Consider the following 13,553-nt stretch of genomic DNA (forward strand, 5'->3'; position numbering starts at 1 on the left):
CCTCCCACCTAAAAAATATCTTATTCAAAATATACAAATACAAAAGTATTTTTGAAGAAAGTTTCATGGTGTTTTTTAATCGAAAACTAAAAAGAAACGGTATCACTCGAATTTACGAGGAGACGTGTTCACAACAAGATGTTCATTCATTAATAATATAAATAAATCAAGCACTCCAAAATAGAAAATACACAAATAACACAAACATATCATCATTACAGCATGCAGCTGGGCAGGGCCGGATTGGGACTCATTTTCAGCCCTGGAGTTTCATGCCTTAGACCGGCCCACTTTAGTTTACGACTGACTATATTAAAATAATGATAATTAAAACCTAAGTCTGCAATAGCGCACTGTTCTCTACAGCCTTGAATTCATTGTCATTCAGTGAAAATACAGTAGCCTAAGTTTTGCTTCACAGTGAAGATTTATTAGAACAGTTGTAAAGGACCACTTTAGAATTTTAAAGTGTTGGGTTATTGGTAAATATTTGTAATTTATTTAAATAATTCTTATTTAAATAATTCTTATATTTTGTACGTGATTGACCGGAAGTTCTGTGCACCTGTGGTGTTGGGGTTTGTCCCTTTGGTGGCACCGTAGTTTGCACAGGCTAAGATGAACTTTTACGGTGGCTGTCTGGTGTGAATGACACGCAGCTGTGTTCGAGCTTATATGTATTTTTATCTGAGATTGTTTATACATGGACTTAAACAACTTGACGCCCGTTTCATGACGGAAGAAAGGACTATCTTATATTGTTTGCATTCCTTGGTGAGCGCAGCGAGGTATGATATGTTTCATTCATAAAATTGTTTGCACATATGTATGCTTTATTTTTCCGTGTAATAAATGTTTGTGTACTTAATGACTTTGTAACCGTGAGAACAAGTGTGCGAAATGATTGTTGTATGTATGTTTTTAATACAGTTTTCACGGTGCAAAGGTGATGATGAAGTAAAAGGATGAACGTCATGTTGGTTTGACGAACGAAATAAATAAACACCTTACGCATCAGTCGAGACTCTCTTCTTTGGATCCAAGGGCTGTAACAGTGAAAACTCGACGCTACATCTGAGTCATCTGCTATGCTGCACGACACGCCATCTTCGTTCCTGAGGTTGCCATTGTTTGCTCCACGCATTCAAGCGAGGTCGTAAGTCAGTAGCACATCTAACAGAGACTACAGATGCGGTGAGAGACTGGTTATCGGAAAAAAAAGAAGAAAAATACAAACGAACTGAACTGTTTATATTTACATGTCCATATCCTGATTGATTCAAGTTATAAGGCTAAATAGCCTAACAGGCTTTCGTGTTTGTGAATTAATTGTGAAATATCTGAAAAGGCTACACATATGCAATGTTTAATGGTTTATTTTCATTTTTGAATCTTAAAACTTGTGAAATGCATATGATATTGAACGTTTATATCTTAAAAGTTAACTTTAGCCATTCCAATTCTTAAGCTGTCTTGAATATTTAAAGTGGTTATATTTGGCTATTTAATTTCCATTCTGGGTAGGTCTATCTTAATGTTTGAAGTGAAAAGCATTGGGTTACGTCACTATCCTATAACCACAGCTCCCTGAATCCCTTTAATCTAGAAATAAATCAATTAGTGATTCAAATATCCAAATGCCCAGAAGAAACAGTTTCTCGTGAACGAAAACTTACAGAAAAGGGCAAACAAATGCGTGAAGAGGAAGCTAAAAGGCATCAAAAGGCATTTTTGAGAGCTTATGAATCTTGGAAGCAGATAGCACGAGAATCTAGAACCAGGCTTAAGAAATTCTGTTTGAAGGAGGATCTTGATAAAATAAACCAACATATTCAGAGTGGATACGACCGTGTAAATCAAAATTATGAACCACTTCAACGCAATTCTCTTAGCACACCAGAGATTATGCAGAAACTGGATGCCTGTAACACACTGACAACAGAAATATGTGACCTTGTGAGTAAACGGCTTGATGTAAGTCTAGTTCAAGAGACTTTTAAAAAGGAAGCTGAAAAAGAAAGGGTGCGAATGATTTTAAGTCGTGAAGAATATGAATCTGTCTTTGGTGGGACAAGCACTGAAAGTGTTATTTCAGAAGAATCTATAAAATTTGATAACCTGTCAATCGCAAGCTCTAAAGCTTCCAGCAAGCGAGCAGATGCTGAAGCAGATCTCGCAGCCAAATTAGAACAGGCAAAGTCTATTGAAGAGATACAAGCTCAACAGGCCAAACTTATTAAGCTGGAAAGTGAATGGAAACTCCATGAGTCACAAATATTGATAGAAATGAAGCAGAAACAAGCAGAAGTGGAGTTGAAGTTAGAAGAGGAGAAAACAAAGCTAAAAATGTTGCAAGCGAGTGTGGAGGTGAAAGTGGCTGCAGCTCGAGTTAGAACATACAATAAACTGGAAGGTGATGTGGAGAACATGGTGGGAGAACCTAATACAGCTTCTGTTGTCAGAACCACTCCTGCTACATATTCAAACAGAGAACTAGATACTGGAGTCTCCCTGTTCCAATCGCACCCATCATCTCAGAGCGTAACAGCCAACCTAGCTGAAGCAATTGCAAGCTCATTAAGTTTAAATCGTTTGCCTGTTCCTGAACCAACCATGTTTGCTGGTGATCCTTTGGAATTTGTTGACTTTCAGATGTCGTTCATAACTCTAATTGACAGGAAACCTATATCTGCCAGTGAAAAAATGCTCTACTTGAAAAACTACCTCTCAGGAGAAGCACGCAAGGCTGTGGAAGGATTCTTTTACCGGAGCTCTGAGGATGCATATGAAGGTGCTTGGGCAGTTTTAAAGGACAGGTACGGAAATCCATTCATTGTGCAGAAAGCGTTTCGAGATAAGCTGATGAAGTGGCCTAAAATTAGTCCTAATGATTCTCTGGCACTTAGAGACTTTGCAGACTTCTTAAAGAGCTGTGTAGAAGCTATGCCCCATGTCAAAGGGTTGTCTATTCTAAATGATTGTGAAGAAAATCATAAGCTCTTGGAAAAATTACCAGACTGGATGGTCCGCAAATGGAGCCGAATTGTAGTGGAGCAGCTTGATGCATCTGGAGAATATCCAACCAGTTTCGTCATGGCAAAGGCTAGAGTTGCACCGTCAAAGATTACAAGCATTCCCCGTTTAGAACTTTCAGCTGCTGTGGTTGCAGCCAGATTGAGCGTTTTGCTGAAATCAGAGCTAAATATGAAGATTGATGAGGAATTCTTCTGGACAGATTCTCAAGTCACTCTAGCATATATCAACAACGAAGCACGGAGATTTCATATCTTTGTGGCGAATCGTGTTCAGCTTATACGAGAGTGCACCAATCCGAGCCAGTGGCATTATGTTGATACAACGGAGAACCCAGCGGATCACGCCTCTAGGGGGCTCCGTGCATCAGACATCTTATCAACAACCTGGCTATCGGGTCCTGAATTTTTGTGGAAGGAAGAGGTCCACCTGGAACCTACCTCGTCCCCCGACCTGTTGGTTGGTGACCCAGAGGTTAAAACCACTCAGGCATTTGCAATAAGAGTGACCGATTGCATGAACATGCTTGATCGCCTGTCTCGTTTATCCTCCGGGACAACGCTTCTTAAGGTGGTGTCAAGAATAAAAAGACTAGTGCCTGGACGAAAGTGTCAAACTGATGTTGTGACTGTCAAAGAGCGCGAGAGTGCTGCCAAAGCAGTGATAAAACTTGTACAACAGCAAGCATTCAGTCGAGAGATAAAGGCACTTGGAACGGGGGAAAGTCTTCCATGTTCTAGTTCTCTTTTTAGTCTTGATCCCATTCTTAAGGAGGGCATACTTTGTGTTGGCGGAAGATTGAAACATTCATCGCTTAGTGAAGAATTCAGGCACCCGTGCATTCTACCTAAGGACAGTCATATCACACAGCTTGTACTGTCGCACTATCATTCACAAGTATGCCATCAAGGTCGAAGTCAAACTCAAATGGAGCTTAGAGCAAATGGATACTGGATCATCAGTGGCAGCAAGTTGGTTGCGAAATTGATTCACATGTGTGTTCAGTGCAGGAAGCTGAGACGTCCGGTAGAAGAGCAGCGCATGGCTGAGCTTCCTAAAGAGCGTGTTGAAGCATCTGCCCCATTTACATACTGTGGAATGGACTGCTTTGGACCATTTGTCATTAAAAGATGCAGAAAGGAGTACAAAAGGTACGGCTTGATATTTACCTGTTTCTATTCCCGAGCTGTCCACATCGAAATGTTAGAAGATCTATCCACTGACACCTTCATCAATGCTTTACGGTGTCTCATCAGCCTAAGAGGAGTAGTGCGCCGACTGTACAGTGACCAAGGCAGGAATTTCATAGGAGCTAAGAACGAATTGAAAGAGGCACTTAAACAGTGTGACAACCAGGCTTTGGAAACGTTCCTGGCTGAGCAACAGTGTGAGTTTGTCTTCAATGCCCCGTCAGCAAGCCATGCTGGTGGAGTTTGGGAGCGCCAAATACGCACTGTTCGAAGTGTGCTGGATGCTACTTTGGCCCAAAGTTTGGGAAGGCTTGATGATTCCTCCCTTAGGACACTCTTTTACGAGGCCATGGCCATTGTTAATAGCCGCCCACTGACAGTAGATATTAAAATAATGATAATTAAAACCTAAGTCTGCAATAGCGCACTGTTCTCTACAGCCTTGAATTCATTGTCATTCAGTGAAAATACAGTAGCCTAAGTTTTGCTTCACAGTGAAGATTTATTAGAACAGTAAATAGCCGGACAGTATCAGAATCTATTTTCTTTAAGAATTAAGTGTTCATAAATATCCAAACATTGAAATAAGGAAAAAATTATAAATTACAAAAGATTAAAATAAAATGTATTGCACTGTCTAATGACACTATAATTTATTTTAATGAAACGTCTGCTTTACAACTTCAAATATTTTTTTACAAATATGAGAACATTAGGTTAAATAATAAAACTATTTGACTGTTATCTGACTTTTCTTTCACAATGATTTCTAATGATTGTTTCATCTCTTTTTCCTCTGCATAAGTGTAGCTTCAAGGAAACATGGACAACCCTAAAACATTAATTAACGCCTAAGCAGAGCACTGGTCTCTGCATCTTTATCTATACCGGATTCATTGTGTAGCGCGGGCTTCGAACCGACGTCGGTCCGAATGGGGGACGGGCGCTCTAACAATGAGCTAGCTTGAAAGTTGAAACTTAACGTTAGCTTACCGGCCGTCTCGTCGTCTTCATTTGTTTTGAGAAAAAATGTGGTCGGCTTAGAACATTTGGCCGCGTCAGTTTCCAGAGCTTTCTTGCTTTTTATTCTGGACTTTTCAGCGCCGCCTTTGCGCTTTCTGTCATCCATTTTTATTTCTGACGGTTTTTTATTTTGAGCAACTTGCAGTGGCGCTGTCGGGGGCGGGGCCAGGGAGTCAAAAGATAATCACGTCATCATTAACCTGCAGGCTGCGCTCTGAGTGGGGCTGCGATAAAATAATAAATAAAAAGATTAGGGCTGCTGTGAGTGAAGGCAGCCTAGGGAAAGCCACATTTCAACCGTGCCATGACAATACCGGCCCTCGCGGCCAAAAAAACTGACCGGCCCACCGGGAATTCTCCCGGTGCTCCCGATTAGCCAATCCGGGGCTGCAGCTGGGTAACGACGCAATAACGCTGCAACAATTTAATGACAAGAATGCCCAGTAGTGCTGCTTCATCCATATTCAACAAGAGTGACATCTATTGGTTACTGCTGCGCAAAAACACAATAATGCGTCACTAAAAAGGTCACACACGACTCTCATTATCGCAAATTTGTCATTTTATTATAATTCTGAATGATTCATAATACAAGTGTAGAGTCACTAACATATCGAGCTCATCATTCTTTAACCAAGTGATTATCTAGTCCTGTGTTTGTTTCCGTCTGAAACATTGTTGACATTAAATTCAGAATTAAAATTATATATGAAACGTATGTAATAACATCACATGTATAAGAGTGTCGCTTTCAATTCAGCAGGACAGGAGCAAGTAACAATGATTTGAATTGAGTAGCACATGATCAAATTAAAAGATACATTTCTGGAATGTCACATGATAACAGTAAAGGTTTACTCATATATTCACAGATTCATTTCTTCATTTGAATCCTTTGTGATTGAATCCGATGTATGAAGAAAAGCAAGCAGTAACGCATCGACACGATTGAGAGATGTGCACAACTGAGTACACATGAATACATTTTTGTAAAACAACTGAGTAACACTTACTATAGGCCACAAATAACCATGACTATTTCATTATATTCATGAATTTACAGTTTAAAGGCATAGACTAATTAGGACCTAAACCTAAATATACTTATACAAATTATCAAGCTACATTGTTTTTTACAGCTATGCTAAAATATGCCAAAGGTGACGACGACTCCTGCTATTTATTTGTTCCTGATTAGTCAATGCCTTTATTTACCATTACTTCACACTAAAACATTTGTTAGTTTGGGAGCTGGTAAATGATTACTTGTGCTCCTTATAGAATGTTCCCCTCGAATTGAATCACAATATCAGGTTGCTTTCCACAACAAGACCCCCCGTACACTGCTCAATAGTAATAGTTTAGTATTTCTGTGATATGGTTATTTTTCTGGGCTTGGGCACTCTTCCTCCTCACATGGCTGATCAGTCTGGGCTGAGTTGGCAGGAACCTCGCTGTTCTGTGTGGGCAGGAGAAGGTACTCTAGCTCTTCTGCATTGATGGCCACCTTTTCAGGAGACAGCCAGCGTTTGAGTTGCTCCAAAGCACTGCAATAAAGACAATAATGAAAAACTAGATGCATATTGAATTAGGGGATTTAATCATCGAAATGAAAGGTAACACTGGGCAGCTTTCACTGCAGTGCCCGTGGAGCAAGTAGGCGTAAGGTGCCTTGCTCAAGGGCACCTCAGTGGTTACCCGCCCTGCCGGCCCTGAGAATAGAACCGGCAGAATCTCTAACCACTAGGCCACGCCTGCCCAAAATAACATTAATACTCTTACATACTGTTAGTGTGAATTGCACTCACTTATTTTGAGTGACGACACAATTAAAATTGCTAACTTTTATAAAAGGCCAATAAATCATATTTTAGTAAATGCAGATCATAATATTCAATATTCATAAATTATAACAGAGGTGTAATTTAAATTGGATTCATTATCAAATATGCTGATCTGAGTAGGTTAAAGGTTCCCGATGCTTGACAGCAACATTTTACATCCTCACCTTTGATCAAAATCTCCTTCCTGAAACAGTTCTGAGGCTTGGGCATCATGGAGGAATCTATCCCAGCATTCCTTTTTTGCCTGGGACAATGAACGCAGCATTTCTCTTGATGTTACCTCGTTTGACTGTCCCTTGATTCTCTTCAACCGATTTTCTAAAATTAACCAATAACAGCTCTTTAAAAACACTCACAAACTCGTGCCATCACGCATAAGCAAAAGTATGTGAAATGTCATTTTCTGAAACGTACCTAAACTGGCTATGTAGATGTTAGAGTCCGCCATTGGTTCCCAGGGGTTTAAAGAAGCCCTGGGCGAGTTTGGTCGAGGGGACTCTTGTGATGAGGGCTGAAATGAGTCTGTAAATTGCCCATCATTAAGTTCCTGTGGCTGAGGCAGACTGGAGCAAACCTCAGACCATAGGTCGCCACTGGATCGAACTGCATGGGTTTCAAAGTCGCCAATCATCACGTCTCTGATAATAAAAGCACAAATGTACTGTGATCAATATGTAAACACACTCAGTCGAGATGCACGTTGAAAATACACGGCTCAGAAGGTAAGTAGCATACAAACAGCATGTCAGGTTTGTTGGTAAATAAATAGCGAACATCTGCTGGTTGTTTTGCTGCTGTTACCAACGATGCACAAAAGGGTCTTATTGATGTTTACGTTACTAGCTCTCAAGCAAACCCATATAACAGATCAAATGTCGTATAAAACTACAGTGGTCACGCTTACCTTAATTAGAGTACTTTTAAACCACCTCGGTTCTTTAAAAATATTTATAAAAAAGGACGAATAAATACAAGCATTAGCATGTAAAACACATCTTGCCATCTGACATAGCGCTGTGCAGCTGAGCTGGATGCGCGTAACCGGCAGGGATTTCCCACCACATTTGATTGGCCAATACATCCGTCCGTCAACAATACGGTGAACGTGATTGGTAAAGGCGGGATGTTTAGGAAAGCTACTTCCGTTTACTTCCTCTAAATTTGCGAGTAAGAATTTTGTACTCTTTTCTCGTTGTGAATAATATAGACTTATCCGGTCTGAGCGAGTTTTCAAATTGTAATGTTAACTTATTATACGTCGTTCTTATTACTTAACAATTATTCACACATGTGTTGCTTGTGCGCGAGAACAACAACATAAACAAAGTTTGTGATATATATATATGTGAAGTTTATAATAATATTGTGATAATTCCACGTGATGTCATGGTAGATTTAGGTCAGGTCCGATTGGTTTACCGCGTGTTGGATTCATCCGTGGTCTGGAGCTGCGACACAGGTACAGCTGATAAACTGCATTAAATGCATTAAAGTGGTCGGGGTCATTATTTATGTGGACTGATCGAGATATCAAACGTCACACATTACAGGCGAATGCAGACTGTCCTCAGGCTCGCAGCAGTAGTGGTCCCTATGGGTTTGCTGCTTTCAAGAACCATGGCATGGATATCCAGCGGCAAAACACACCTAGAACTCATCACCCGTTTAAGAGGTATGATAGATAGCAGATAGGGAGGTCTGGGGTTTAATGTTGGGTGTTGTTATGTGTTGTCAATGTTATGTCATGTGCTTTGCTTGAAATTGACAATGTTGTTGCTGTTGATGACTGGAGGGTGCCACAGATACATGGAGATTTTCTGCAAGGACAATAAATGAACAATATTCAGATAGATTGATTGATGTTGGTTAAATGAGTTACTGCAAATCTAATAATTCTAGTAGTTATGCACATTCATTTAAACTACTTCGGGTTAATGTTTAAGACAGACATATTAACAAGAACATCAATACCTGGTAAGGTTATAAATGGATATATGTACATTTCTATATAAATGTCTATAGGACTGTATGTCTGTCCCCAAAGAGAATAAAGAGAGCACATCTACCTAGATTCCATTGGGTCGTAAATAGTCTTATCTTGATGGTTTGGTGTGGGTTGCTATGGTCGCCAGAGATCTGGTTCTACGGTGTTGCAGGTCACCTGTCTCAGGCACTACAATGATAACATTACAGAACCTTCAAGGTCCTAATATGGTTTGTAACGTGTGCCTTTTCTAATTCCCTTAGATCATGGGGTCATCCGAAGCGATCGTGTGTTTAATGCCATGCTTGCAAGTGACAGAGGAATTTATTCAAGAGACCACCCTTATGCTGATTCCCCCCAATCCATAGGTGAATTGTAAATATATCAACAGACTGTTTGGTTTGAAAACCTGAACAAAACTGAAAAGAAAACATGCCAAAATTTTCCCGCACAATGTTTGTCTTTCTCTGCTAAGGTTACAAGGCTACCATCAGTGCACCACATATGGTAGGCCAGACGAACACTTGTTTTTAAAATGTGTTTTGTCTTGTAATACTACAATATGGGAAGCTGAAGAAAGAGTGCTTTAAAATGTCATGTTATTTAAATATAAATGTTATTTATTCATGGAATCGCTGCATGTGTAGCACGCACATGCTCTCGAGATTCTCAGTGATAAGTTAACAGAAGGAGCCTCGGCCCTGGACGTGGGTTCAGGAAGTGGATATCTCACCGCGTGCTTTGCCAGAATGGTAAGTCATATTTCATCACTATTTTATGTTTTTTTTGTCTAAAACAATGTGTAGTGTAGTTTAACCTTGAAAAAAGTATTGGACTACAAAGCCCCGTTCAGCAGTTTCAGCAGGTGTATCTGCAATGCATCTGGGTATTCCATTATAAAACCAAGTTAGTTGAAGACATACATCTATCTCCACAAAATAACCACATATGAAGCAGATCATTTCCATATACATATTTCCATCCATTGACTGTTTCTATGCTTATTTCATGTAAATACAGCTTCATAAATGAGGCCCCAAGTCTCAATGATTGGATGAAGACCAACATTTAAACATTTACTTACTCAGTCAGGTCACAATAGAACAACATATTTCCATTCAGCAATCAATTCTTGACATCAACTGTACCATAAATTGTTTTCCCTATACTCAGATTGATCTTAAAAAAATAACACATTTTCCCAGGTTAATTCAACAACTGCGCACGCTTAAAGGTTACCAAGTACTTCAGACTCCCTGGAAACTTGTTAATATTTAACCGTGGACAATTGACTTTTTTTTAATGGAAGTCGGGACTTCTTTCACTAGAGCAGCTGTATTGATTATTGCACTTTTCTCTTCATAGTAATACCACGGCATCCTCCTGTTAATGTAACTTTAAATGAATTTTAATTATGGATTTCAGTCCAATTTGCATTGCATTTTATGCATGTTTGTTATGTTCATTGTGTTCATGCAGGTAGGACCCTCTGGTAAAGTGGTTGGAATTGACCATATAGACGAGCTGGTGCAATCTTCCATTAAAAATGTCCAGGTGGATGATTCAGACCTGCTGGCCTCTGGACGGATTAAATTAGTGGGTAAGGGATCAACGCATATAACATATTGACGCTACTTTAACTCTGTTAGAATAACTGTTACTAGAAGCCTAGTAAAATTATGTGCTTTCATTTTGGACATAGGCCTCTTTCACAAGAGTCGGAAACTACATTAACGCAGGGTAAAGCAACTTGCCCTACAGATTAAATCTTATTGTAATAGAATGCGCTTGTGTCATTTAAAGCAACTTGCTCTGTATATTTATCTGTACCGTCTTTTTTTTGCAACTTAAATATATATTAAATAGGAAAATCAATATCTATGCGTTTATCTGTTTTGTGCAGTCAGACTGCTAATATTCATTTTGCGTTCAGTGTTTTGAGTTTATACTCCCTAGCTTGCGTGTTATTCAAACGCGATCATGTCACTGTATTATAAGAAATTCACTGTTAACATGCTGTAACTCTTTAATATTTTTTACTAAATAAGATATCATAAACTGCTAAGGTAAGGTTTATTTTTTATTGTAATTAAAATACAATTACTTTTTTCTTTCATAATACCAAGTGTAAAATGTTTAAATTTAAACTTTCAAAATTAACTAAAGGTTAAGAATATGTATTACATTGCGCACTAACTAATCTTAATAAATTGGACCTTATTATAAAATGCTTACCATAAACAGCTGTATTGTCCTTCTCCAATCTTTTAATGGGTTGCTTTCAATACTGCACATGAGATGCTAATGTTCCTGAATAATTATGGTCTTCCGTTTATTTTAATATATTGTATACATAAACAATTATTCACTCCCCTATCACAGTAACACAGAGCAGACTTAATAAAATACACATACAAAATGCATGGCAATGATCCAAAGCACCCGCGAGTAATACATCTGATATAGTATATTTTACATTTTACAATTGTTTTTGATTATGTCGGAAGTACTAGCGAGAACAGACAACAGAATACATTTTTTGTAATTTTCTGGAACAGAAAGTGTGATGCGAGTCTGACAGGAAGGATTGTATGATGTTTTTCCAGCACAACGCGATGCCTTTACTGTAACGTAAACATACTGATCTTATCGATATAATAAAGGAACAAACCAGACAGACATAAAGAATAAAATTAGACGGAGAATATCATCACTGGATTTTTTTATATTCAGTTCAGTAGTTAGAATCAGCAAGAACCTGTCTCAGGTGGCTGTTAACAGTACAAACCTTAAATAAAAAAAAACACCAGTACTCGAGCCCGCCCTAAGCTGTGGGATGTTTTTAAATTAAGATCTTAACTTTAAACAGGCGGTAATACGGTATTAAGCTCGTTTACATGATATATTTAAAGGCATTTAATCCGGACACTCCTGTTAGACTTGGATACTGCTGTAACCGGAACATTGTTTACCCTCCGTCTTCCACATCTGAATTCAAAATCCCAGAAGTGTGAAAAATGCCTTTTGAAACCGTTTTGTTTTTCACAATGAATGTGTTATTAATTTTTAAGTGGTAGTTGTAAATGTGTGTTTTTCCTTAGTGGGTGATGGACGGTTGGGTTTTCCAGATGAAGCCCCCTATGATGCCATTCATGTTGGAGCAGCTGCTGCCACACTTCCTAAAGCTGTATGTGTTTAGAGTTTTGAAATTTGTTTAAGCTGGTTAACCATCAAAGCTTTAAAAGTCTTATTTAAATCTCTGTTTTGACAGCTACTGGAGCAGTTGAAACCAGGTGGGAGACTAGTTTTGCCGGTAGGCCCAGAGGGTGGAAGCCAGGTTCTCGAACAGTATGATCGTCAGAGCGATGGCACTTTCCTCAGGAAAGCACTGATGGGTGTCGTTTATGTCCCACTAACAGAAAAATATCGCCAGTGGCCAAGGTACATATCAGCCATATGGATTTTTTTTGTGCCGCAGTTTTTCACAACTGTGTGGCTGATGTTTTGTTTCTCTTCCCAGTGATGAGCTCTGATTGCAGTATGGTTGCCCCTGCAGATGGCGCTGGTGCTGTGGTTCAGGAAGCCCTTAGGCCTGAAAAGAAGGATCCAACCTGCTGCTTAGCAACCCATTTGCCCTTCTGATTCTTGACTTGAAATTGAAGTTCAATTGTTAGAGGACATGAAGAAATGCTTTCAGGGCATTTCTGAGGTGATGTCCATTCACATATCTAGAATGAGTGGTCAAGCACCTTGCCGAAAAAGTGATCTCGGTATGCATACTAGTATTTATAGGTGGTCTTATGTTCATCTTTAACATATATGGCAAGCACTGGAAAAAGAGTACAGTTGCAAGAAAATGTAACCCATGCTACCTTTTTAGAGTGACAGCTTTTTGACTAGAAAGGTATATGCCAAGGGTTTAATAAGGAAACAGAATTACTTGTATTTACTATTATTAAAGAGTGTAAAACATCTTTTCAAAATTTCTCTTGTAGTTTTTTGCATGAATGAACTCTTTAGAAATGTAATCAGATTTTTTCTGAAGTGTTGCTATTGTCTTTTCTGGTGTTTAATTTCAATACGTCTTATTTGACATAATCCTTTATTAATAATAAACTGCTTAAATGTAAACAAAATACAATGCCTTGTATGTATTTTTAAAATCAATAAAGCTGTCAAAATCTTTCACTTCGATCAACAATTATTGTGGAATAAAATACACAAGATGTATAATACGTTGTATTAATATATGTATATCATATTTTGTGTAATATGCATTATGTGGGTAGTTGAATATACCATACATGTAACAATATATATTTTTGTATTATTCATATTTATAATACAAAATAGAATACGAGAGATGTATTTTCATGAGATAGATTTACGGTTCATTTTTTTGAACTACCCATATAATAATGTTTCAAATATATGACAAATCTGAAGTGTTAAAATTTGGTACAAAACCTTAATTTTGCA

The 13,553-nt window shown here is 38.6% G+C and overlaps 2 protein-coding genes across 5 annotated transcripts; one reads left to right on the forward strand and one right to left on the reverse strand.

The window, feature by feature from the left end:
* Positions 1-53: 53 nt before the first annotated feature.
* Positions 54-8,240, reverse strand: ccdc32 (coiled-coil domain containing 32). The gene is made up of 5 exons (XM_079458098.1): positions 7,995-8,240; positions 7,505-7,728; positions 7,255-7,408; positions 5,638-6,793; positions 54-228 (listed from the first exon to the last, which is right to left on the reverse strand). The coding sequence occupies exons 2-4, from the start codon at positions 7,719-7,721 to the stop codon at positions 6,628-6,630; spliced, it is 537 nt and encodes a 178-aa protein (XP_079314224.1). The 5' UTR covers positions 7,722-7,728; positions 7,995-8,240; the 3' UTR covers positions 54-228; positions 5,638-6,627.
* On the forward strand, positions 7,582-13,302 carry pcmtl (l-isoaspartyl protein carboxyl methyltransferase, like). 4 transcript variants are annotated; one of them, XM_079458094.1, is made up of 10 exons: positions 7,582-7,812; positions 8,484-8,549; positions 8,641-8,762; positions 9,338-9,442; positions 9,550-9,581; positions 9,722-9,826; positions 10,554-10,674; positions 12,176-12,261; positions 12,346-12,515; positions 12,595-13,302. In XM_079458094.1, exons 1-10 carry the CDS (start codon positions 7,784-7,786, stop codon positions 12,605-12,607), a joined length of 849 nt encoding a protein of 282 aa, XP_079314220.1. In that variant the 5' UTR covers positions 7,582-7,783; the 3' UTR covers positions 12,608-13,302. The 4 variants fall into 4 exon arrangements, with proteins under 4 accessions (XP_079314220.1, XP_079314223.1, XP_079314222.1 ...); XM_079458097.1 differs by lacking the exon at positions 7,582-7,812 and adding an exon at positions 8,196-8,257; XM_079458096.1 differs by lacking the exon at positions 7,582-7,812 and adding an exon at positions 8,198-8,257 and having other exon boundaries at positions 12,631-13,261.
* Positions 13,303-13,553: the final 251 nt, after the last annotated feature.

The sequence above is a fragment of the Barbatula barbatula genome (assembly GCF_947034865.1).
Source record: "Barbatula barbatula genome assembly, chromosome: 6".
NCBI lineage: Eukaryota > Metazoa > Chordata > Actinopteri > Cypriniformes > Nemacheilidae > Barbatula > Barbatula barbatula.